General features: G+C 39.4%; 1 protein-coding gene across 1 annotated transcript in view; it reads right to left on the bottom strand.

The window, feature by feature from the left end:
- SDHAF4 (succinate dehydrogenase complex assembly factor 4) overlaps positions 6,495–27,825 on the bottom strand; it is a 33,823-nt gene continuing 12,492 nt past the window's right edge. Inside the window, exons 2-3 of the mRNA XM_018058821.1 lie at positions 22,098–22,247; positions 6,495–6,922 (exon numbers count right to left, since the gene is read on the bottom strand). Of these exons, the coding sequence (XP_017914310.1) occupies positions 6,813–6,922; positions 22,098–22,247 (260 nt within the window). The 3' untranslated portion in view covers positions 6,495–6,812. The remainder of the gene's footprint in view (positions 6,923–22,097; positions 22,248–27,825) is intronic.

Raw genomic sequence — 27,825 nt, 5'->3', positions numbered from 1 at the left:
TTGTAGAATTCAGCTGTGAAGCCATCTGGACCTGGGCTTTTGTTTGCTGGAAGATTTCTGATTACAGTTTCAATTTCCGTGCTTGTGAAAGGTCTGTTAAGATTTTCTATTTCTTCCTGGTTCAGTTTTGGAAAGTTGTACTTTTCTAAGAATTTGTCCATTTCTTCCACGTTGTCCATTTTATTGGCATATAATTGCTGATAGTAGTCTCTTTTGATCCTTTGTATTTCTGTGTTGTCTGTTGTGATCTCTCCATTTTCATTTCTAATTGTATTGATTTGATTTTCCTCTCTTTGTTTCTTGATGAGTCTGGCTAATGGTTTGTCAATTTTATTTATCCTTTCAAAGAACCAGCTTTTGGCTGGGTTGATTTTTGCTATGGTCTCCTTTGTTTCTTTTGCATTTATTTCTGCCCTAATTTTTAAGATTTCTTTCCTTCTACTAACCCTGGGGTTCTCCATTTCTTCCTTTTCTAGTTGCTTTAGGTGTAGAGTTAGGTTATTTATTTGACTTTTTTCTTGTTTCTTGAGGTATTCCTGTATTTCTACGAACTTTCCCCTTAGCACTGCTTTTATAGTGTCCCACAGGTTTTGGGTTGTTGTGTTTTCATTTTCATTCGTTTCTATGCATATTTTGATTTCTTTTTTGATTTCTTCTGTGATTTGTTGGTTATTCAGAAGCGTGTTGTTCAGCCTCCATATGTTGGAATTTTTAATAGTTTTTCTCCTGTAATTGAGATCTAATCTTACTGCATTATGGTCAGAAAAGATGCTTGGAATGATTTTAATTTTTTTGAATTTGCCAAGGCTATATATATGGCCCAGGAAGTGAACTGTCCTGGAGAAGGTTCTGTGTGCAGTTGAGAAAAAGGTGAAATTCATTGTTTTGGGGCGAAATGTCCTATAGATATCAATTAGGTCTAACTGGTCTATTGTATCATTTAAAGTTTGTGTTTCTTTGTTAATTTTCTGTTTAGTTGATCTAGCCATAGATAGTTGTGAGTGGGGTATTAAAGTCTCCCACTATTATTGTTATTATTTCCCCTTTCATACTTATCAGCATTCGTCTTACTATTGCGGTGTTCCTATGTTGGGTGCATATATATTTATAATTGTTATATGTTCTTCTTGGATTGATCCTTTGATCATTATGTAGTGGCCTTCTTTGTCTCTTTTCACAGCCTTTGTTTTAAGGTCTATTTTATCTGATATGAGTATTGCTACTCCTGCTTTCTTTTGGTCTCTATTTGCATGGAATATCTTTTTCCAGCCCTTCACTTTCAGTCTGTATTTGTCCCTTGTTTTGAGGTGGGTCTCTTGTAGACAACATATATAGGGGTCTTGTTTTTGTATCCATTCAGTCTTTGTCTTTTGGTTGGGGCATTCAACCCATTTATATTTAAGGTTATTGATAAGTATGATCTCATTGCCATTTACTTTATTGTTTTGGTTTCGGGTTTATACACCCTTTTTGTGTTTCCTGTCTAGAGAATATCCTTTAGCATCTGTTGGAGAGCTGGTTTGGTGGTGCTGAGTTCTCTCGGCTTTTGCTTTGCTTGTCTGTAAAGCTTTTGATTTGTCCTTCATATATGAATGAGATCCTTGCTGGGTACAGTAATCTGGGCTGTAGGTTATTGTCTTTCATCACTTTAAGTATGTTTTGCCATTCCTTCATGGCCTGCAGAGTGTCTCTTGAAAGGTCAGCTGTTATCCTTATGTGAATCCCCTTGTGTGTTATTTGTTGTTTTTCCCTTGCTGCTTTTAATATTTGTTCTTTGTGTTTGATCTATGTTAATTTGATTAATATGTGTCTTGGGGTGTTTTGCCTTGGGTTTATTCTGTTTGGGACTCTTTGGGTTTCTTAGACTTGGGTGACTATTTCCTTCCCCATTTTAGGGAAGTTTTCAATTATTATCTCCTCAAGTATTTTCTCATTGTCTTTCTTTTTGTCTTCTTCTTTTGGGACTCCTATAATTTGAATGTTGGAATGTTTAATATTGTCCTGGAGGTCTCTGAGATTGTCCTCATTTCTTTCAATTCGTTTTTCTTTTTTCCTCTCTGATTCATTTATTTCTACCATTCTATCTTCTACTTCACTAATCCTATCTTCTGCCTCCATTATTCTACTATTTGTTGCCTCCAGAGTGTTTTTGATCTCATTTATTGCATTATTCATTATATATTGACTCTTTTTATTTCTTCTAGGTCCTTGTTAAACCTTGCTTGCATCTTCTCAATCCTTGTCTCCAGGCTATTTATCTGTGATTTCATTTTGTTTTCAAGATTTTGGATCATTTTCACTATTATTATTTGGAATTCTTTATCAGGTAGATTTCCTTCTCTTCCTCTTTTGTTTGGTTTGGTGGGCATTTATCCTGTTCCTTTACATGCTGGGTATTCATCTATCTCTTCATCTTTGTCATATTGCTGCATTTGGGGTGGCCTTTCTGTATTCTGGCAGTTTGTGGAGTTCTCTTTATTGTGGAATTTCCTCGCTGTGGGTGGGGTTCTATCAGTGTCTTGTCAAGGTTTCTTGGTTAGGGAAGCTTATGTCAGTGTTCTGGTGGGTGGAGCTGGATTTCTTCTCTCTAGAGTGCAATGAAGTGTCCAATAATGAGTTATGTCAATGGTTTTGGAGTAACTTTGGGCAGCCTGTATATTGAAGCTCAGGGCTGTGTTCCTGTGTTGCTGGAGAATTTGCGTGGTATGCCTTGCTCTGGAACTTGTTGGCACTTGGGTGGTGGTTGGTTTCAATGTAGGTAGGGAGGCGTTTGATGAGCTCCTATCAATTAATGTTCCCTGGAGTCAGGAGTTCTCTGATGTTCTCAGGATTTGGACTTAAGCCTCCTGCTCCTGGTTTTCAGTCTTATTTTTACAGTAGTCTCAAGACTTCTCCTTCTATACAGTACCATTGATAAAACATGTAGGTTAGAGATGAACAGTTTCTCCACACTGAGGGACACCCAGAGAGGTTAACAGAGTTATATGGAGAAGAGAAGAGGGAGGAGGGAGTTAGAGGTGACCCGAATGAGATGAGGTGGAATCAAAAGAGGAGAGAGCAAGCTAGCCAGTAATCACTCCACAGTCTGGACCGCTCAGAGATGTTCACAGAGTTATACAGAGAAAAGGGAGGAAGGAGACAGAGGTGGCCAGGAGGATAAAAGGGGGGAATGAAAAGGAGACAGAGCCAGCCAGTAATCAGTTCCCTAAGTGTTCTCCACCGTCTGGAACACACCAAGATTCACAGAGTTGGGTAGAGAAGAGAAGGGGGAGGGGGGAGACAGAGGCGACCTGGTTGAGAAAAAGGAGAGTCCAAAGGAGAAGACAGCAGTCAAGCCAGTAATCTTGGTCCCAAGTAAAAATGGCTACTGAAGATTGGGTTTCTAAAGGTACAAAAGTGATAACAAATATCAAAAAGCAAAGATTAAAAATCTAGCGTAGAGGTTGGATTTTCTAAAATACAATATTAAAGAAGAATAAAGAAAAGAAGAAAGAAAATAAAAAACAAAATCACAAAATTATTAAAAAAAATATATATATGAAGTTTGCTTTCAAAAATAGGGTTTTTTTTTTTAAAAATAGCAGGTTATAAAAATGAAAATTAAAGGAGTAATAGAGACCACCTTACCTGCCTCTTGAGAAATCTGTATGCAGGTCAGGAAGCAACAGTTAGAACTGGACATGGAACAACAGACTGGTTCCAAATAGGAAAAGGAGTACATCAAGGCTGTATATTGTCACCCTGCTTATTTAACTTCTATGCAGAGGACATCATGAGAAACACTGGACTGGAAGAAACACAAGCTGGAATCAAGACTGCCAGGAGAAATATCAATAACCTCAGATATGTAGATGATACCATCCTTATGGCAGAAAGTGAAGAGGAACTAAAGTGCCTCTTGATGAAAGTGAAAGAGGAGAGTGAAAAAGTTGGCTTAAAGCCCAACATTCAGAAAACGAAGATCATGGCATCCAGTCCCATCACTTCACGGGAAATAGATGGGGAAATAGTGGAAACAGTGTCCGATTTTATTTTGGGGGGCTCCAAAATCACTGCAGATGGTGACTGCAGCCATAAAATTAAAAGACGCTTACTCCTTGGAAGAAAAGTTATGACCAACCTAGATAGTTTATTCAAAAGCAGAGACATTACTTTGCCGACTAAGGTCCATCTAGTCAAGGCTATGATTTTTCCAGTGGTCATGTATGGATGTGAGAGTTGGATTGTGAAGAAGGCTGAGTGCCGAAGAATTGATGCTTTTGAACTGTGGTGTTGGAGAAGACTCTTGAGAGTCCCTTGGACTGCAAGGAGATCCAACCAGTCCATCCTGAAGGAGATCAACCCTGGGATTTCTTTGGAAGAATGATGCTAAAGCTGAAACTCCAGTACTTTGGCCACCTCATGCGAAGAGTTGACTCATTGGAAAAGACTCTGATGCTGAGAGGGATTGGGGGCAGAAGGAGAAGGGGACCGACAGAGGATGTGATGGTTGGATGGCATCACTGACTCTATGGATGTGAGTCTGAGTGAACTCTGGGAGTTGATAACGGACAGGGAGGCCTGGCGTGCTGCAATTCATGGGGTCGCAAACAGTGGGACATGACTGAGGGACTGAACTGAACTGAACTTAGAGGACTTAAAATTTTTTTTTAAAGTTAAAAAACGAATGATGATCATAAAAATATATCTAGTACTTTCTCTGGTGTTGTGGGCAGTGTGGGGTCAGTTCATTTTTGGATAGTTCCTTGGTCCAGCTTATGTTTCTCAAGATCTATAGGCCCCTTCCTATGTAGTTGGTACTAACTACAGGGTTTTAATCTATTGCACCTGTCACTTCCAAGGCGGTTCCCTCTGTTTTAGCTTCTTCAGTTTGCTGTCTCTTCAGTGTCTGATTTCTGCCCTGACACAAAGGGGGCGGTGGTGGACACTTCTTTTAGGCTCACTTGTTCAGTCATGCTGTGGGGAGGGAGGGACGCTGCAAACAAATAACACTCGTGTGTGCTCGCAGTGTCTCAGCCACACTGGGCCTACCCTCGCTCTGTGCGTGTGTGCTCTCCCTGCCCACACAGCCCAAGCTCTAGGCTGTTCTGCCAGGAACCGTCCAAGGCTGGCCCTGGGCTGCATGCACCTCCCAGGTCTAAGCTGCTCAGGTTCAGGCACTCGAGTAGTCCTCAGAGGTGCAGACTCCACTGGGCCTGCGTTTTGTGCCCTTCCCAGGTCCGAGCAGCTCAGGTGATGAGGTGTTTGGAGAGCGTTTTCACTGCAACGTGTCGCCTCTCCCATCCCTGCTGCCCAGTTTTCTGGGTGTACAACCGGCGCCCCTTCTCAGGCGGATGGTGACCGTCCAGAACCCCAAGAAGTCTTAGTTAGCAAAGAAGCCTGCTTGCAGTTTGGTAGGTAATGTCTCTCTGGGGCTGCGATTGCCCCCTTCTGGCTCTGGCTGTCTGTCACTGGAGGGGGATGGTCTGCAGCCAGCTAATTCTGTTCAGTCCTTTGTTCTGTGCACAGGCCTGGCAGTGTCTTAGGTTAAAGCTTTTCACGTGGTAGCTATCGCACAGTTTGGTTTGCTAGCCCAAGTTAGTTTGCTCTGATCACCCCTTGGGGAATTCAGGCCTGATCCTTACTCTAAGCAACGCAGCCCGCGCCTCCCTGCCCAGCCCCTGCTTGCTAGTGGTGGATGCAGGCACCTGAACTGCTTCTCCGCTGGGGGAGTTACCGTTGGGCTCATAATCTGTGGGTTTTAATTATGTATTTATCTTTCCTTTCTGTTATGTTGCCCCCTGTGCTTCCAAGGCTCACCACAGACTTGGCAGTGAGAGTGTTTCCTGGTGTTTGGAAACTTCTTTTTAAGACTCCCTTCCCAGGACAGAGCTCCGTCCCTACCTCTTTTGTCTCTTTTTTTGTCTTTTATATTTTTTCCTACTGCTTTTCGAAGACAATGGGCTGCTTTTCTGGGTGGCTGATGTCCTCTGCCAGCATTCAGAAGTTTTTTTGTGGAATTTACTCAGCATTTAAATGTTCTTTTGATGAATTTGTGGGGGAGAAAGTGGTCGCCCCGTCCTATTACTCTGCCATCTTCTATATGGTGATCCAAATGTCAGTTTTTAAATCTTTCCCCTCAAGAAGCCTAGAGAAATGAGAAAATACATTTATGATATAAGGATCACTCACTCACTGAGAGGTATGTGCTGTGCACTGCTCCAAGTGGTTCACACGTACTCACTCATTTAAGTGCAACTGTCCTACTAGGTGGAACTAGTATTATCTCCAATTGACACATAAGGATTCCGAAGCACATTAAAGTTAAAGCACAGAAAAGTTAAATAACTTACCCAAAGTTACATAAGCTAGTAAGCAGTAGAGCTGGGATTTGAGCCCAAGTAACTGGCTCCAGAGTTAAAGAGTTTCTATTGTTACTGTGACCTTACCAAATTGTAATGCACTACTTAACTCACATTGAAAGAGTCACAATTATTTAGAACATGGCAACAAAATAATTTTTTTAAAGTTTTATTTACACTTGTATCTTATAAACAACTAACTTAAATTGAAACATGATGAAATGAAAGTTTGCAGCTCTAATCATCCCTTAAATACCCCAAAAGATTTAAATTAAAATTAATGTGCTAATATAAAAATATTTCCTCTTTCCTAATATATAGCAGCATGTTTTCTTCCAAAGCTATCACATATATTTTAAAACACATTATAGAAATTAGGAAACATAAATGATGTACAGAAAAACAACAATAAAAAAAAAGTTAATTCAGATGTACACTATCAGAAAAAGATACTACAGTAAAACATGTGGCTTAAAAATCAATACAGCGTCCTTTTCGTTCCCAATCTCCATATCGGGTAGGTTCTGGGCCTCTGGGTCCACCTTTCTCTTTTGTAACAGGATTAATATCATCTGGAAATTCTGAAGAAATAATAAGTTTAAAAAAAGCAGTCAATGGAGGTGGGAAAAGCATTATCATCAATTCTGCAGATGAGGGTGCTGAGCTGACAGTTAACGAGGATGGATGCTACTGATGAAGCTACTACTATGCAGTCCTTAAACACACTCTAAACGTAGTTCTTCCCAGCATGAGAGATCACTTTAGGATACAATCTTCATATTCAATCAACTTTATTACTTGCATTAATGACTTAGAATTCTCAGACCCCTCTCAGGCTCTCATCTGCGGACTGGCTGGATTAGAACAGGAGGAAAGGGGTACAGAGAATACAGACTTCAAATCCACAGGGTTTGAAAGGCTGTGAAACAAGATTACTTTGAATATTACTTAGACTCAATGTCTTATTTTTTCTTATGAGTGAACTGGGGACAATCATACCTGCCCTGAGAAATAAAAAAAGAAATGCATGTAAAGGGGTCTGGCACAGTGCCAGGTACATAAGAATGCTCAATTAATTCTAGCTATGAGTATTAATTTTCCTCATCACACGGTTTTGGCTTCAGCAACTGATTACCTGAAACTGCCATGTATGTGCATGCGCTTAGTCACTCAGTCATGTCTGACTCTTTGTGACCCCATGGACCACAGCCTAACAGGCTTCTCTGTCCATGGGATTCTCCAGTCAAGAATTCTTGAGTGGGTTGCCATGCCCTCCTTCAGGGGATCTTCCCAACCCAGGGATCAAACACAGGTCTCTTGCATGCGCCTAACAGCTGCTATTACTGCTAATACTAGGTGTTCATAATAGGAATGTTCATTTTGAGTGTATGCTCAATTCTGAAGACTCTATACATATTAACTAATGCTTGTAATAATCCTTTGGGACAGGAACAATTATTATCTCCATTCTACAGATGAGGAGCTCAAGGTTACACAGCTACTAAGTGGTAAAAGTGAGTTTGAATTCACACATTCTGGTTGCAATCTTGCTCTTGGCACACACACTGTACTGACTGTACATGGGGAGAACAGGAGAGGAACCAGGCACTAGAACCACCCAGTTCTTTTTCCAAAGGTATTTATATAATGAATATTTATTTATTTGACTGCATTGGGTCTTAGCTGGGGCACACAGGATCTTCCCTGTGTCACAGGGGATCTTTCGTTGAGGTGCATGGACTCTCTAATTGTGGCACATGGGCTCCAGAGTGTGAGGGCTTTGAGAGTTGCAGCTTGTGGGCTCAGGAAATGAGTCTGACTCTGGAACATGTAGGCTTCAGTAGTTGTGGAATGCAGGTGCAGTAATCGTGTCCTTGCACTGGCTTAAGTTGCCCTGTGGTATCTGGAATCTTCCCAGACCAGGGATGAAACTCCTGTCCCCTGCATTGGCAGGAAAATTCTTAACCATTGTACAACCAGGGAAGTCCTAAAGACAGTAGTCTATATCTCTTAATCCCATACCCCTATATTGGCTTCCCCACTTCCCTCTCCCCAGTAGTACCCACTAGTTTAGTTTCCTATACCTGTTAGTCTGTTACTGTTTTGCTATATACCCTGTTCTTATTTTTTAGGCTCCATATATAAGAGATGAAAAGCAAATATTTCTCTTTCTCTTTTTTCACTAAGCAGAATATTCTTGAGGTCCATTTCCATTGTTGCAAATGGCAGATTTCATTCTTTTTAATGGCTTGGTAATATTCCAGTGTGTGTGTGTGTGTGTGTGTGTGTGTGTGTGTGTGTGTGTGTGTGTGTGTGTGTGTGTGTGTGTGTGTGTGTGTGTGTGTGTGTGTGTGTGTGTGTGTGTGTGTGTGTGTGTGTGTGTGTGTGTGTGTGTGTGTGTGTGTGTGTGTGTGTGTGTGTGTGTGTGTGTGTGTGTGTGTGTGTGTGTGTGTGTGTGTGTGTGGCTATTGTAAGTAATGCTATGAACACTGGGGTGCAATCTGTGCCTTCAAATTAGTGCTTTCATTTTCTTTGGATATATACATGCCAGTAGAATCACTGGGTCATATGGCAGTTCTATTTCCAGTTTTTTTGAGGAAACTCTATAATGTTTTCCATACTGTATGAACCAATTTACATTCCCACCAACAGTATATTAAAGTTTCCTTTTCTCCACATCTTCTCAAGTATTTATTATTTGTTGACTTTTTGATGATGGTCATTCTGACCACTGTGAGCTGATACCTCATTGTAGTTTTGATTTGCCTTTCTCTAATAATTAGTGATGTTGAGCATTTTTTTCCATGTGCCTACTGCCCACCTCTATATCTTCTTTGGAAAAATGTCTATTCCCATCTTCTGCCCATTTTTTGATTGGGTTATTTTTTTTTTTATATGGAGTTGTACGAGCTGTTTATATATTTGGATATTAACCCTGTGTGGTCAAATTGTTTGCAAGTATTTTCTCTTATTTCACGGTTGTCTTTTCGTTTATCCATGGTTTCCTTCGCTATCCAAAAGTTTTTAAGTTTAATTAGGTCCCATCTGTTTATGTCTGCTTTTATCTCTTCTGGTTAGGAGACAGATTCAAAAAAATATTGCGACAATTTATGTCACAGAGTGTTATGTCTATGTTCTCTTTATGGTTTCAGGTCTTACATGTATATACTTAATCCTCTGAGTATTTCTGTATATAGTGTGAGGAAACGTTCCAATCTTTCTTATGAAGCTGTCCAGTTTTCCCAACACAACTTTCTTTTTCCAGTGCCTCTTTTGATGTAGACTAATTGACCACAGGTGCATGAGTTCATTTCTGGGATCTCTATTCTGTTTCATTAATCTATGTGTCTGTTTTTGTGCCAGTACTAGGCTGTTTTCATTACTGCGGTTTTGTAGTACAGTCTGAAGTCTGGGAGCTTGATCTTTCCAGATCTGTTCTTCCTCTGGATTATTTTGGCAATTTGGGGGCCATTTGTGGTTCTATATGAACGTCTGGATTATTTATTCTAGTTCTTTGAAAAATGGCATGGCTATTTTGATAGGGATTGCCTTTAATCTGCAGATTGCTCTGGGTAGTATGACCATTTAACAGTATTAATTCTTTCAATTCAAGAGCACAGGATAACCTCCCACTTCTTCCATCATCTTCAATTTCCTTCATCACTCTCTCAGTTTTCAGAGCAGACGTTTTTCACCTTTAAGTTTATTCCTAGGTGTTTTATTCTTTTTGATGTGATTTTAAAGAATTTTTTTTAACTTTATGATAGTTTATTATGTGTATATTTATTATGTGATAGTTTATTATGTGTATCTTTATGATAGCTCTTTGTGTATGTAAAACATTTCTGTATATTAATCATATTCTGTAATTTTACAGAATTTATTAGTTCTAGTAGTCTTTGGGTTGAGACTTTAGGGTTTCTTATATACAGCATCATGCATCTGCAAACAGTGACACTTTTATTTTTTTCTTTCACATTTGCATACATATTTATCTTCCTTGTTCTACTGCTGTGGCTAGAACTTTCAATATGATGCTAAATAGGTGGCATGAGTGGGCATCCCTGTCTTGTCCCTGAATTAGAAGAAAGGCTTTCAGTTTTTACTGCTGAATATGATGTTAGCTTTGGATTTGTCATAAGTGGCCTTTATAATGTTGAGATATGTTCCCTCTATATACCCATTTAGATGAAGAGTTTTATAATGAGTAATAATTTTTTTCAAAGATTTTTCTGAATCTATTGAGATAATCAGGTGGTTTTTATTCTTCCTTTTGTTAATGTACTCTATCACATTAATTGATTTGTAAATACTGAACAAACCTTGTGTCTCTGAAATAAATTCAAATTGATCATTGTATATAATCCTTTTACTTTTGGATTCAGTTTGCTAATATTTTGTTGAGGATTTTAGAATCTATATCAAAGATTCTGACCTGTAATTTTCTTTTGTTGTAGTGTCTCTGCGTGGTTTTGATACCAGGGTCATTACTGGTGGTCTTGTAGAATGAATTTGAGAGTGTTCTGACAACTTCACTTTTCTGGACTACTTTGAGAATGTTAGGTGTTAGCTGTTATTTACACGTTTGGTAGAATTTCCCTTTGAAACTGGCCAGTCCTGGATTTTTGTTAGCGGGGAGTTTTAGAATTACAGATTCAATTTTACTACTACTGATTGGTCTGTCCAAGTTGTGTAGGTCTTCTTGTTTCAGACTTGACAGGTTGTATGTTTCTAGAAATTTATTTCTTCTAGGTTGTCCAATTCGTTGGCATATAACTATTTCTGATTCTTTTGTGTTTCTGTTATTTTCATTGTTATTTTTTCTTTCATTTATTTGGGTCTTCTTTTTTTCTTGGTGATCCTGACTAAACTTTACCAGTTTTGTTCATTTTGCCAAAGAGCCAGCTCTTGGTTTCACTGATCTTTTCTATTGTTATTGTTGCTCTCTATTTATTTCCCTCTAATCCTTATTGGCAAATTTAGACTTAAATTGAAGAAAGAAGGGAAACCACTAGACCATTCAGGTATGACCTAAATAAAATCCCTTATGATTATACAGTGGAAGTGAGAAATAGATTTAAGGGCCTAGATCTGATAGAGTGCCTGATGAACTATGGACAGAGGTTTGTGAGATTGTACAGGAGACAGGGATCAAGACCATCCCCATGGAAAAGAAATGCAAAAAAGCAAAATGGCTGTTTGAGGAGGGCTTACAAATAGCTGTGAAAAGAAGAGAAACGAAAAGTCAAGGAAAAAAGGAAAGCTATAAGAATCTGAATGCAGAGTTCCAAAGAATAGCAAGAAGGATAAGAAAGCCTTCCTCAGTGATCAATGCAAAGAAATAGAGGAAAACAATAGAATGGGAAAGACTAGAGATCTCTTCAAGAAAATTAGAGATACCAAGGGAACATTTCATACAAAGATCGGCTCGATAAAGGACAGAAATGGTATGGATATAACGGAAGCAGAAGATATTAAGAAGAGGTGGCAAGAATACACAGAAGAACTGTACAAAATAGATCTTCACGACCAAGATAATTTTGATGGTATGATCACTCACCTAGAGCCAGACATCCTGGAATGTGAAGTCAAGTGGGCCTTAGAAAGCATCACTATGAACAAAGCTAGTGGGGGTGATGGAATTCCAGTAGAGCTATTTCAAATCCTGAAAGATGATGCTCTGACAGTGCTGTACTCAATATGCCAGCAAATCTGGAAAACTCAGCAGTGGCTTCAGGTCTGGAAAAGGTCAGTTTTCATTCCAATTACAAAGAAAGGCAATGCCAAAGAATGCTCAAACTACCGCACAATTGCACTCATCTCACATGCTAGTAAAATAATGCTCAAAATTCTCCAAGCCAGGCTTCAGCAATACGTGAACTGTGAACTTCCAGATGTTCAAGCTGGTTTTAGAAAAGGCAGAGGAACCAGAGATCAAATTGCCAACATCTGCTGGATCATGGAAAAAGCAAGAGAGTTCCAGAAAAACATCTATTTCTGCTTTATTGACTATGCCAAAGCCTTTGACTGTGTGGATCACAATAAACTGTGGAAAATCCTGAAAGAGATGGGAATACCAGACCACCTGACCTGCCTCTTGAGAAACCTATGTGCAGGTCAGGAAGCAACAGTTAGAACTGGACATAGAACAACAGACTGGTTCCAAATAGGAAAAGGAGTATGTCAAGGCTGTATATTGTCACCCTGCTTATTTAACTTATATGCAGAGTACATCATGAGAAACACTGGACTGGAAGCAGCACAAGCTGGAATCAAAATTGCTGGGAGAAATATCAATAACCTCAGGTATGCAGATGACACCACCCTTGTGGCAGAAAGTGAAGAGGAACTAAAAAGCCTCTTGATGAAAGTAAAAGAGGAGAGTGAAAGGTTGGCTTAAAGCTCAACATTCAGAAAACGAAGATCATGGCATCTGGTCCCATCACTTCATGGCAAATAGATGGGGAAACAGTGGAAACAGTGTCAGATTTTATTTTGGGGGGCTCCAAAATAACTGCAGATGGTGACTGAAGCCATGAAATTAAAAGACGCTTACTCCTTGGAAGGAAATTTATGACCAACCTAGATAGCATATTAAAAAGCAGAGACATTACTTTGCCAACCAAGGTCCATCTAGTCAAGGCTATGGTTTTTCCAGTGGTCATGTATGGATGTGAGAGTTGGACTGTGAAGAAGGCTGAGCGCCGAAGAATTGATGCTTTGGAACTGTGGTGTTGGAGAAGACTCTTGAGAGTCCCCTGGACTGCAAGGAGATCCAACAAGTCCATTCTAAAGGAGATTGGTTCTGGGTGTTCTTTGGAAGGAATGATGCTAAAGCTGAAACTCCAGTACTTTGGCCACCTCATGAGAAAAGTTGACTCACTGGAAAAGACTCTGATGCTGGGAGGGATTGGGGGCAGGAGGAGAAGGGGACGACAGAGGATGCGATGGCTGGATGGCATCACTGACTCGATGGATGTGAGTCTGAGTGGACTCCGGGAGTTGGTGATGGACAGGGAGGCCTGGCGTGCTGCGATTCATGGGGTCGCAAAGAGGCTGATACGACTGAGCGACTGAACTGAACTGAATCTTTACTTTCTCCCTGTTGCTGACTTTGGGCTTTGTTTGTTCTTCTTTTACTAATTCTTTTAGATGGTAGGTTAGGTTGTTTTCTTCTTTCTTGAGGAAAGCCCGTATTGCCATAAACTTCCTTCTTAGAACTGCTTTTTCTGTACCCCATAGATTTTGAGTGTTATATTTTCATTTTCTTTGGTTTTGAGGTATTTTCTCATTTCCTTTTTGATTTCTTCATTGACCCATTGGTTTTTTAATAGCATGCTGTTTAGTGTCTAAGTATTTGCTCTTTACCCATTTTTTTTTTTTTTCTGTAATGAATTTTTAGTTTTGTACTGCTATGGTCAGAAAAAAATGTTTGATATAATTCCTATACTCTCATATTTGCTGGGACTTCTTTTGTGGTGTAGCATGTGTTCTATCCTGGAGAATGTTTCATGTGCACTTAAAAAGAATGTGTATTCTTTTGTTTTTGTGTAATGTCCTATACATATTCATTAAGTCCAAGAGGTCTATTGTATTATTTAAGACCAATGTTTCCATACTAATTTTGTCTGGATAATTTGCCCATTAATGTAAGTACGGTGTTAAAGTACCCTACTATTATTGTGTTATCAATTTCTCCCTTTTTTTCTGTTAATATTTGCTTTATATATTTAGGTGTTCCTGTATCGGCAGTAAATATGTTAATGATAATATTCTCTTATTAAACTGACCCCTTTATCATTATTATAATGCCCTCATCTGCTGTTACAGTCTTTGTTTAAAGTCTACTTTATCTGAGTATTGCTACTCCTGCTTTCTTATCATTTTTATTTGCATGAAATAACTGTTTCTATTCCTTCACTTTAAGTCTCTGTCTTTAGTTGTGAAGTGAGTCTCTTGTAGGCAGCATATAGAAGAACCTTGTTTTTAATCAAATTAGCCACCTATGTCTTTATTTAGTCCTTTGACATTTAAAGTAATTATTCATAGGTATGAGGCTTCCCCAGTGGTTCAGTGGTAAAGAATCCATCCAGCTGCTAAGGCAGGAGATGAAGGTTTGATCCCTGGGTCAGGAAGATCCCTTGGAGAAAGAAATCGCAATCCACTTCAGTATTCTTGCCTGAAAAAAAAATCCCATGAACAGAGGATCTTGGTGGGCTACAGTCTATGGGTTCACAAAGAATTGGAGAAGATTTAGTGTGTGCACATGTACTTAAGTGATGATCCTTAGTCCTGACTTTTATAATTTGCCTTTTATAGCAGGATTTCCCCTGCCCTATACTTTACTGCTTTTCCATTTAGAGAAGTCCTTTCAACATTTCTTTTAGGGTAAATTTAGTAATGATGAATTCTGTTTTTGTTTATCTGAGATGCTCTTCATTACTCCTATTTTAATGATAATCTTGCTGGGAAGAGTATCATGGGTTATGGGTTTTCCCTTTTGGGATTTTGAATGTATCTGCTGCTCCCTTCTGGTCTGTAAAGTTTCTGCAGAGAAATCAGGTGTAGATTTATAGGGATTTCCTTGTATATGATAATTCTTCCTTTGCATCCTTCAGAATTCCCTCTTCAACATTTGCCATTTTAATTATGGTATGTCTCAGAGAACATTTGTTTGGATTCGTCTTCTTGGGACTCTCTTCCAGTAGCTGTTTTCTTCTTCAGACTGTGAAATTTTTCAGTCATAATTTTCTCAAATACATTTTCCATTTCCTCGTTCTCTCTTCTCCTCCTAACCATCCCCCCTGCCCCAATATGTTATCACAAATATTTCCTGGATTGTTTTCATTTTTTAAAATTTGCCTTTTTGCTCTTCTGATTGGTGATGTCCATTATTCTATCTTCCAGATCACAGATGCATTCTTCTGTGTCACTTAGCCAGCTACTCACTCCTTTCAGTGTGTTTTTTTTACTTCAGCCAAAGAATTCTTCATTTCTGATTGGAGTTTTTTTAAAAATATTCTCTAGTTCCTTATTAAAAATATTGCTACGCAGATATATTCTTTCCCCTAATACAGTTAACATTTTTGTAACAAATGCTTTGAACTTTTTATCTAGTCATTTATTTCACTAGTTGTTTTTTCAGGGGCTTCCTAATGCTCTACTGAGAGAAATTCCTCTGCCTTTTCATTTTGCTTAACTTTCTCCATCTTGAGGAATTTAGATCAAACATTTTGTCCAAAGTGGTGCTCTTATGCAGGAGTGTCCCTATACAAACTGTGTGTGTTGAATGCCTTTGGTGGGAGAGCTGAATCTGACATGGATTCAGGTCATGTCTTTCCTCTGGCTGTGTGGATAGCAATCTCCTTGGCAGAAGGTGGGCCTGGTGGTAGAGGGGCTAGAGCTGGAGCCAGGTGTGGGATGGGACTCCCCTTGCCACAGCTAGGTGGCTGTCACTGCCCTACTGGGGGTGACGTATGACCCCAGGTTGCTGAAGCTGAAGCTCAGAGGTCAGGCATGAGTTGGTTCTGTTCCCTTTAAGTATGTCTTCTTCTCTCTCCTTGCCCCAGAATGGGAAGTGTCAAAGCAAATGGGGTCTGCCCAGGTTCTCATGCAGCCACATTGGGACTGGATCACCTCTACATCCTATGGTTGAATCTTCTTTCTGGTTGTGGCTGCCATATTCAGGGCCACACCATGGCATGGTTCGAATGGGGCCAGAGAGTTGGCTTGTCTTGGGTTGAGGTGCATGCTGAGGTAGTCACAGGAAAGCTAGCAGCTGCTGGAGCAGGCTTCTCTCTGTCCTGCCTCTGGGTTAAGCCTGTATATGTCCTCCTCATAAGCCTTCCTGTTAGTCCCAGTAACCATCAAACCAGCCAAGGGGGCTTGCCTCCACTGTGTAAGATGCCAGGACAGGAGCACCCAATCTGTGGTTCTCACAGCTCAGTCTCTTGAGTATGTCTCCGTCATGTACTCTCCCATTTCCTCTGAGTCCTCTCCCAAGGGCATGGGTCCTGAGCTCATCACTGTTCTTTCCTTTCAACCTAATTGTGTGTGGCTCTTTCTTACAGCCTTGATTATACCAGTCTTTCTGCCAGTTTCCAGTGAAAACTATGCCATATGTAGTTGTATTTTTGATGTGTTCGTGAGGGAAGTTGAGCTCTATGTTCTTTTATGCCATCATCTCACTCAACCTCCCCAAACTACGTCTCTTTAGAAAACTGAATCATTACCCAAATCCTGTAGTCCCTCTCTAAGCAAAAGAAAGGAGATACAGAATTTACCTTGAAAATTTTCAAATATTCATTCATTTTAAAATTCTATCTCCACTGTGAATAAACTGTCCTTCCCCGTCATTATTCTGTTTTCTAAAAGAACTCCTTGCTTTGACTTCCTTTGAAAGCCTCTCGAGTGGAAGCTTTTCCTCTCTCGTATCTCTGGGACTCACTGGTGCCTTAGTGCAGCCTGGGCTGCCATAACAAAATATCAGAAACTGGGTGGTTAAAAAAACCAGAAATTAATTTTCTTACAGTTCTGGAGGCTAGGTGTCTGAAATCAACTCCAAATCATGTTCTGAGTCTCATTCTAGATGAATACAATAGATTTTTAACTCATCTCTGTTACTAACTCTCATGGCTCCAGCCTAATCTGCACAGAAAGCTGAATTAGTATTTCAAAAACAGAATACCACCCCCAATCATATTAAATGAAAGAAGGCAGTCACAAAAGACTATCTACTGTATGATTTGGCTAAAATTCTAAAAAAAAAGGAGGCAAAACTATAGTGACATAGATCAAAGGTTGCCAGGGGGATGTGAGAATGAGACTGAGTATAAACAGGCATAGGAGTCTTTGAAGGGTGGAACTGTGTTATTCTTTGTGTTGGTTACACAACTGTAATCATGTTAAAATTTAATGAACTGTTTCACTTAAAATGGGTAAATATTATTATATGCAGATTATACTATAAGAAGATGATTAAAACAATCTCCATCCAGTAACATTCAGTGTATTCCTCACTGTCAACTGCAAAAAGCCCATGTACTTTAAGTACTCTCTGATTTGAACCGAATCTACTTTTCCAGCTTTATTTTCTATTAATCCACTACACACAGTTTATGCACTGGCTACCTCTTTCAAGTGTCATGTTCCCAGTCCTTTCTTTCTGATCATTCCTTTTTCTCTTTATTGGAAACACTCCCCCACAACTTCCATATACTTATCACAGTTTCACTGTTCCTTTAAACCACAGCTCAAATGTTCTCTCTTTTGTCTACTTCTCTCTGACCTTTTTCTGTGTATCTCTCATGTCGGTTACCACACAGTGTCCTGTTCATAGTAATCTACATATTTCATTTTCCTTTCCTTATTCACCTTTGCATCGGACAGGGTGGCTAGCCACAAAGTATGTACTAGAGGCTGTGAGACTAGATTAGAAAGAAGACAACAAGGAAGACGACAGACTGTTAGGAGACCAAAAGAAGTAGAGACAGCCAGAATTTAGGCTTTATTAACAGGATGGACTCCTTGGACTCCAAGGAGATAAAACCAGTCAATCCTAAAAGAAACCAACCCTGAATATTCATTGGAAGGACTGATGCTGAAGCTGAAGCTCCAATACTTCAGCCACCCGATGAGAAAAGCTGATTCACTGGAAAAGACCCTGATGGTGGGAAAGACTGATGGCACAAAGAGAAGGGTGACAGAGGATGAGATGTTCAGATAGCATCACGGACTCGATGGACATGAAACTGAGCAAACTCTGGGAGATAGTGAAGGACAGGGATGTGTGGCATGCTTCAGTCCATGGCGTTGCAAAAACTTGGACATGACTTGGGAATGAATGAAAAAGAGAATGGAAAAGAGGAGGTGAATTTAAGAGATGTTAAGAAAGTAGAACCAAAAAGACTTGGTTAGTGATTGGATCCAGGCCACAGGAAGAGGCAGGAGTGAAGGATTATCCCCAGATTTCAGGGCTGGGTGACTGGGTTGATGGGGTATACTGGGAATCCAGAAGGAAGAGGACTGGAGCAGGACTGGTGGAAGGGAACACTGAGAAGAGTATGAGTTCAGTTTTAGATGTATTAATTTGAAATATATCTGGAATATGCAAACAAAGCAGCTCAGGAGAGAGGTGTGACTAAAGGTATAAATGTGTAATCATCAACACACATGATACTTCAGATAATCTCAGGAAGATATGAGCTCTTCTAGGAATGTTTAGAGGGCTCAGGACCAAGATCTGGCAAATACATACATTTGGGAGTTGAGCAGATACATAGGAGTTTAAAAGAGACCAGGAAGAAATGTTTAAAGAAGTAGAATAAGAAACTAAAGACAGCATAACTGAAACCAAAACAGAAGACTTCCATAAGTAGTAGTTGCTATTGTCAAAGGCTGTAAACAGTTCAGATAAAATGAAGACTGCAAAGCATCTACTGGATTTGGTAATGTATTTTCAACATAAACTTCAGTAACTCAAAAATTAAGATGAACGTCTAGCAATGTCAGACAGATGATTAACTGTTGAAATACGCTTTCTTCTTTGTATCTATTATACATTTAACCATTAATAAGGATACAATTTAGTGATATTAAATATTCACAATGCTGTATAACCATAACACCATGGTCCAAACTTTTCATCATACCCAGTATAAACTATGTACCCACTAAATAAACTTTCCCTTCCCCCTTCTCTCTAGACCTTGATGACTTCTAATCTACCTTCTGAATTTATGAATTTGCATACTCTGGGTACCTAGTATAGGTGAAATCATATAATATTTGTCCTTCCATGTCTGTCTTGTTTCACTAAGCATAATGTTTCAAGGTCCACCCATGTTGTGGCTTATATCAAAATGCCGTTCCTTTTTAGGACTGAACAGTACTTCACTACATGTACAGAACACACTTTGTTCATCTATTCATTGATGGACGTCGAAGCCGTTTCTATCTTTTGGCTATTGTGAATACAGCATGGATGCAGATATCTGTTTAAGTCTCTGTTTTTAATTATTTTGGATTTATATCTAGGAGTAAAACTGCAAGGTCACATGGTAGTTCTGTATTATACTTTTCGGGAAGTTGCAAAACTGTTTTCCATAGCAGTTGTATCACTTTACATTCCTACCAGAAACGTGTGGTTCCAATTTCTCCACACTATCACCATCAGTTACTATTTTCCAGTTTTTCTTAAACTACAGAGATGGTGTGAAATGGTGTGTCGTTGTGGTTTTGATTTGTATTTCCTTAACGTTTAGTGACATTGAGCATCTTTTCAAACCTATGTCGGTCATTTGTATATCTTCTTTGAAGAAATGTCTATTCGATTGAAAGAGACACATGTACCCCAATGTTCATCACAGCACTGTTTATAATAGCCAGGACATGGAAACAACCTAGATGTCCATCAGCAGATGAATGGATAAGAAAGCTGTGGTACATATACACAATGGAGTATTACTCAGCCGTTAAAAAGAATACATTTGAATCAGTTCTGATGAGATGGATGAAACTGGAGCCGATTATACAGAGTGAAGTAAGCCAGAAAGAAAAACACCAATATAGTATACTAACACATATATATGGAATTTAGAAAGATGGCAATGATGACCCTGTATGCAAGACAGCAAAAAAGACACAGATGTGTATAGTGGACTTTTGGACTCAAGAGGAAGAGGGAGAGGGTGGGATGATTTGGGAGAATGGCATTGAAACATGTATACTATCATGTAAGAAACGAATCGCCAGTCTATGTCTGATGCAGGATACAGCATGCTTGGGGCTGGTGCATGGGGATGACCCAGAGGGATGTTATGGGGAGGGAGGTGGGAGGGGGGTTCATGTTTGGGAACGCATGTACACCCGTGGTGGATTCATGTCAACGTATGGCAAACCCAATACAGTATTGTAAAGTAAAATAAAGTAAAAATAAAAATTTAAAAAAAAAAAAGAAAAGAAATGTCTATTCAAGTTGTTTGCCCATTTTTGAATTGGGTTGTTTCTGTTGTTGAGTTGTAATTTTTTTGTATTCTGGATATTAATTAATTCTTTTCAGATATATGATTTACAAATATTTTCCCCCATTCCATAGGTTATTTTTTTCACTTTCTTGATGATGTTCTTGGATAAACAAAATTTCTTACTTTTGATGTCTTATTCATGTATTTTTATGTTTGTTGGTTGTGCTTCTGTTATCACATGCACGAAATCATTGTCAAATCCAAGGACATAAAGATTTTCTCCAATTTTCTTCCAAGAGTTTACAGTTTTGCCTCTTAAGTTTAGGTCTTTAATGTACTTACAGTTATTCTGAATATAGTATAAGGTAAGGGGTCCAATTTCATTCTTTTGCATGTGGATATTCAGTTTTCAAAGTACCGCTTGTTGAAAAGACTGTTCTTTTCCCCACTGAATGGTCTCAGCACACTTGTCAAGAATTACTTAAGCATATATGTGAGGGTCTATTTCTGAGACTGCTGCTTTTGTGTGACACACTATAAGGAAATCTTTCCTCTCAGATTTTTGTGCTTAGCTAAAACCTTCAAAGGAATATTTTACCTCGATTATAACAACTTTTAGAAGTCTCCATCATCTTGGCTGGTTGATCTGCTTATTAGACTGGGCTTGATACAGTGACATAACTGAAATATTTCATGAGTGAGCAAAACCCCGAAGTTTTATATTCTAGAAAGAATTCCAGACACAGGTCCCTGTATCCTCTATTGGTATATTCTCACCTAGGATGCTTCACTGTATAGATGGGTTACCACTCATGAAACTGGAAAAATCACACAAGGAGGGCAACCTTGCCAAAGTTAAAAAGTGGCATGTTTACATTTATGCTGTATGAAATACTACTTTTTGAATAGCTAATATTTGCACATTTCCCACAATTCAAAGATACAAAAGGGTACAGCATGAAAACAAAGCCGTACTTTAAAAAAACCAGAGCTTTAAGACATGAGCCAAAATTTGTACATACTGAATACAAAATAATGTTTGGTCTATCATCCTTCCTCTCCAGAAAACCTCTTTATTCTCCAAACTTCCCCTTCTTTCCCCAAATCACACGGTTACAGTGAGAACAACCTCTTTCACCTGTGACTTAGGCCCCTTGGCCACTGGCTGACTTAGCTGTGGACACCAGATGCAAGCTGGGCCAGTGAGCTTTCTTAAGAAATCTGAAACTAAGAAACTGTATTCTCAGTTTGGTTATTCTTTTGAACTGAGTAGCTGCTGGGAGCAATTACCTTCTGCCCAGTGGACTCAGAAGGGAGTATGGAGACAGAAAACAGCTCAGTACCGACCAGAGACAAGAGAAGGAGGGAGACTATCTGGTTTCCATAGTGCTTAGTCCTGAGGTCCCAGTCTTCCTCCAATGGCCAGCAGCACTACTGCCCTTGAGCCTAACGTGTTCCCTGCACCTTACTAACAACACACCCTATCTTCTGTTAAGGCTGTTTAAGTAGGTTTCTGTTATTTGCATCAAAGTAGGTCTTAACTTACATAGTTTTTCATGTGAATAATTCAATTGAATATATGAGCAAACATAATCACTGCCAAGGGCCTGTAAAACTGTTTTTAAAGCCGATACATATTGATGGTCAATATAGCAACTTTATTCATTGTTGAAATATTCTTTATTACTGTTAATGAAGAATTATAAACAATAATATGCATCTTTTTTTCTCAGTAACAGAAACACTTTCTTTGAGACCTCAAAAATTAAGAGAGGAGTTTAACTATACTCACTTGTCAGTGGTTCCTTCTCTAAACTGGAATCTTCTGGTGCATCAAAACGACCTTCTGGTAACTTTGGCTTCTTAAGAGGTTGTTTGCTAGGTTCAGGTTTTCCTCCTTGAGAACTTACTTTCCTCAAAGAATTATACAGAAGGGGTGATCCTGGCAGAGTGAAGAGAGTGAAAAAACAGAAGCTGTTCATTTATTCTACTCCAAAATTTAATACTTTTAATTACTTGTTTTAACCTTATACATTCACATTTATCAAAATTTAAAAGTATAAAAGGAAATATAGTGATAATTCTTCCTTTTGCCCCTATCTTTCAGACAGCCAGTTCCCTTCTTTGGAGGCAACCAATGCTATCAATTTGAAAAGAAGAGCTGTGAAATAAACTAATCATTATCAAAACTGTAAAAACATATATAAAATAATTTGAAACAATGCCCCAAATACCAAGATTCAGGTCACTAAGAGTAACTAAGTAGTAGGAACTTTTAAATGATAATACTTAGTATTTAAATTTCAAGACATCACAAGGAATTGTATTTAGGACTCTTAAATTCTAATACCGGTCCTCTTTTTCTGTCAATTAAACATTTTTAAATGTACCAGGCACCTGTTGTTGCTGTTGCTTTAGTCATTAAGTCATCTCTGACTCTTTTGGGACCCATAGAGTGCAGCCTGCTAGGCTCCTATGTCCATGGGATTCTCCAGGCAAGAATACTGGAGTGGGTTGCCATTCCCTTCTCCAGAGGATCTTCCCAGCTCAGGGATCAAACCCATGTCTCCTGCATTGGCAGGTAGATTGTTTACCACTGAGCAACCAGGAAAGCCCACTGGGCACCTGCAATGTATAAGTGTGATCACTTTCTATGTTACAATGAGAGAAAGGTAAGTTTTCAGAATATTCATTGGAAGGACTGATGCTGAAGCTGAAAGTCCAATAGTTTGGCCACCTGATGGGAGGAACTGAAGCACTGGAAAAGACCCTGATGCTGGGAAAGACTGAAGGCGGGAGGATAAGGGACGACAGAGGATGAGATGGTTGGATGGCATCACCAACTCAATGGACATGAGTTTGAGTAAACTCCGGGAGTTGGTAATGGACAGGGAGGCCTGGCATGCTGTAGTCCATAGATTGTAAAGAGATGGACATGACTGAGCGACTGACCCACAGCAACAAATTTTTCAGTATTATGAAAGTTATCCAACCCTTACTGAGATAATGTTCAATAAAGGCAAAACCACTCTGGAAAACAACCTCTGGGAATGGGGGGGCGGTTCAAGTATGTGAAGGAATGGGTTTAGAAACAGAGGTGGGTACTAGTTCCAGTCACACCGCTGTGGCAGCATTTTAATGGCCCTGAAATAGGGTGAGAATCTAATATTCAGAATCTTTGTGTGGGTTAGGTCAGATGGTGGAAGAGAATTAAGTAGCAGATGGAACTGAGGTTGCTAATCAGATGACCCTGATCTAGAGAGACTGTCCTGAATGATCTGAGTGGGTCTATTTTAATCACAAGGGTCCTTAAAAGGGGAAGAGAGAATTAGAAAAGAGAACCAGAGAGGGGGCAGTGGGAGACAGACCTGACGATGTTGCTGACTCCAATGATGGGAGGAAAGGGCCATCAAGACAAGGCAATTGGGCAGCCTCTGGGAGTTGCAAGAGGGAGGAAACGGATTTTCCCCAGGAGCCTCCAGAAAAAACACAACACTATCACCTTGGTTTCCACACAGAGAGGGTCATTTCAGATTCCTCACCTCCAGAACTGTAAGGGTTTTTAAGCCACTGAGTGTGTGGTATTTCATTATACCAGTAATATGAAACTAAAACAACTGCTTACTAGTTGTTTGATCCTTGTCAAGTTATTTTCCCTTTTAAAATCCATCTCTTCCCTCTCTAAATTGAAGATAATAGTACCTATCTCATGAGATGACTAAATAGGGCAATTCATTCAAAGCACCTAGCATAGTGACAAATTGTATTTATTATTATTATAGAATTATCTAGAAGCTCCTGGTAGTATTACATATAATTAGAATTTTCTTTCATTACACATTTTATTCATTTTCTAAAAAACACTACATCATCCTACCCCTGCTTTAAAAAATTATATACATATATATACACACACACACACAAATATAAACACATACAAGTACCTGTATGTATGTATGTATGTGTGTGTGTGTGTTTGTGTATACATATATACCTTCCACAGCCAATTTGGAATTTACATGACTTGTTTGTAAGATTACAAAAAGTTAACATAACAAACTACATTAACAATTTCAAAATAATATACTCTGCACATCCACTCCATGGATCTCAGTGACTGACAACATTGCTGACTCTTTGAATGACCAACTGTAATGCAAATTAAAATTAAAATGAGAGGGCCCATAAAATTCAATGAGTAAGAAAATAAATATAGTGAGAATAAGATGGTGGAGGGGTAGGTGGACGTGGAATATATCTCTATCTGTGGAAACATCAGGAATACACCTTCAGACATAGAAGTCCTTCCAATGAGTATTCAGGGTTGATTTCTTTTAGGATGGACTGGTTTGATCTTCTTGCAGGGCAAGGAACTCTCAAGAGTCCTCCAGCACCACGATTTGCAAGCACTAATTCTTTGGAGCTCAGCCTTCTTTATGGTCCAACTCTCACATCCATACATGACTAATGGAAAACTGTAACTCTGACTATACACGCCTCTGTTGGCAAAGTGATGTTCCCACTTTTTAATACGCTGTCCAGGTTTGTCATAGCTTTTCTTCCAAGGAGCAAGTGCCTTTAATTTTGTGTGTGCAGTGATCGTGGAAGCCAAGAAACTAAAATCTGTCACTGTTTGCACTTTTTCTTCATTTATTTGCTATGAAATGATGGGACTGGATGCCATGATCTTATTTTTTTCAATGTTGAGTTTTAAGCCAGCTTTTTCACTCTCCTCTTCCACCCTCATCAAGAGGCTCTTAGGTTTCTCTTCGTTTTCTACCATTAGAATGGCATTATCTGCATATCTGAGGTTGTTTACATTTCTCCCAGCAACCTTGATTCCAGCTTATGACTTGTTAGTCAATCCAGCATTTCACATGATGTAATCGGCATGTAAGTTAAATAAGCAGAGTGACAATATATAGCCTTGACGTACTTCATTCCTGATTTTGAACTAGTCCATTGTTGCATGTCTGGTCCTAACTATTGCTTCTTTACCTGCATATTGCTCTCTGAGGAGACAGTTATGATGGAGTCTTGTCTGACTCTTTACAACCCCACGGACTGCAGAAGGCCAAGCCTCCCTGTCCATCACCAACTCCCGGTATTTACTCAAACTCATGTCCATTGAGTTGGTGATGCTATCCAACCACCTCATCCTCTGTTATACCCTTCTCCTCCTGCCTTCAGTCTTTCCCAGCATCATGGTCTTTTCAAATGAATCAGCTCTTCACATCAGGTGGACAAAATATTGGAGTTTCAGCTTCAGCATCAGTCCTTCTGATGAATATTAAGAACTGATTTCCTCTAGAATGGACTGGTTGGCTCTCCATGCAGTCCAAAGGGCTCTCAAGAGTCTTCTCCAACACAACAGTTCAAAAGCATCAATTCTTCAGCGCTCAGTTTTCTTTATAGTCCAACTCTCACATCCATACATGACTACTGGAAAAACCATAGCCTTGACTAGATGGACATTTGTTGGCAAAGTAATGTCTCTACTTTTTAATATGCTGTCTAGATTGGTCATAACTTTTCTTTAAAGGAGTTAAGTGTCTTTTAATTTCATGGCTGCAGTGACCATATGCAGTGATATTGGAGCTCCCCAAAATAAAGTCTGCTACTGTTTCCCCATCTATTTCCCATGAATGATAGACTAGATGCTGTGATCTTAGTTTTCTGAATGTTGAGCTTTAAGCCAACTTTTCCCTTTTCCTCTTTCATCAAGAGGCTCTTTAGTTCCTCACTTTCTGCCGTAAGGGTGGTGTCATCTGCATATCTGAAGTTATTGATATTTCTCCCAGCAATCTTGATTCCAGCTTGTTTCATCCAGCCCAGCGTTTCTCATGATGTACTCTGCAGAGAAGTTAAATAAGCAGGTTGACAATATACAGCTCTGAGGTACTCCTTTTCCTATTTGGAACCAGTCTGCTTTCTAGCTCCAGTTTTAACTGTTGCTGCCTGACCTGCATACAGATTTCTCAAGAGGCAGGTCAGGTGGTCTGGTATTCCCATCTCTTTCAGAATTTTCCACAGTTTATTGTGATCCACACAGTCAAAGGCATTGGAACAGTCAATAAAGCAGAAGTGTTCTGGAACTCTCTTTTTTGATGATCCAATGGATGTTGGCAATTTGATCTCTGGTTCCTCTGCCTTTTCTAAAACCAGCTTGAACATCTGGAAGTTTACGGTTCACGTATTCCTGAAGCCTGGCTTGGAGAATTTTGAGCATTACTTTACTAGCATGTGAGATGAGTGAAACTGTACAGTAGTTTGAGCATTCTTTGGCATTTCCTTTATTTGGGATTGGAATGAAAACTGACCTTTTCCAGTCCTGTGGCCACTGCTGAGTTTTCCAAATTTGCTGGCATATTGAGTGTAGCACTTCCACAGCATCATCTTTTAGGATTTGAATTAGCTCAACTGGAATTCCTTCACCTCCACCAGCTTTGTTCATAGTGATGCTTCCTAAGGCCCACTTGACTTCGTGTTCCAGGATGTCTGGCTCTAGGTGAGTGATCACACCATCATGATTAATTGAGTCATGAAGATCTTTTTTGTATAGTTCTTCTGTGTATTCTTGCAACTTCTTCTTACTTCTTCTTAATATCTTCTGCTTCTGTTAGGTCCAGACCATTTCTGTCCTTTATTGAGCCCATCTTTGCATGAAATGTTCCCTTGGTATCTCTAATTTTCTTGAAGAGATCTCTAGTCTTTCCTAATCTGTTGTTTTCCTCTATTTCTTTGCATTGATCACTGAGGAAGGCTTTCTTATCTCTCCTTGCTATTCTTTGGAACTCTGCATTCAGATGGGCATGTCTTTCCTTTTCTCCTTTGCTTTTGGCTTCTCTTCTTTTCACAGCTATTTGTAAGGCCTCCTCAGACAGCCATTTTGCTTTTTTGCATTTCTTTTTCTTGGTGATGGTCTTGATCCTTGTCTCCTGTACAATGTCATGAACCTCCATCCACAGTTCATCAGGCACTGTGTCTGTCAGATCTAGTCCCTTAAATCTATTTCTTACTTCCACTGTATAATCATAAGGGATTTGATTTAGGTCATACCTGAATGGTCTAGTGGTTTCCCCCACTTTCTTCAATTTCAGTCTGATGTTGGCAATAAGGAGTTCACGATCTGAGTTACAGTCAGCTCCCGGTCGTGTTTTTGCTGACTGTATAGAGCTTCTCCACCTTTGGCTGCAAAAAATATAATTAATCTGATTTTGGTGTTGACCATCTGGTGATGTCCATGTGTACAGTCTTCTCTTGTGTTGTTGGAAGAGGGTGTTTGCTATGACCAGTGCATTTTTTGGGCAAAACTCTATTAGCCTTTGCCCTGCTTCACTCTGTACTCCAAGGCCAAAGTTGCCTGTTACTCCAGGTGTTTCTTGACTTCCTACTTTTGCATTCCAGTCCCCTATAATGAAAAGGTCATCTTTTATGGGTGTTAGTTCTAGTAGGTCTTGTAGGTCCTTATAGAACTGTTCAACTTCAGCTTCTTCAGTGTTACTCGTTGGGGCATAGAC

This window comes from Capra hircus, chromosome 14, assembly GCF_001704415.2.
Source record: "Capra hircus breed San Clemente chromosome 14, ASM170441v1, whole genome shotgun sequence".
NCBI classification, from domain to species: Eukaryota; Metazoa; Chordata; class Mammalia; order Artiodactyla; family Bovidae; genus Capra; species Capra hircus.
Note: the sequence above shows the minus strand (reverse complement) of the source record. Positions and strands in the feature narration are given on the sequence as shown.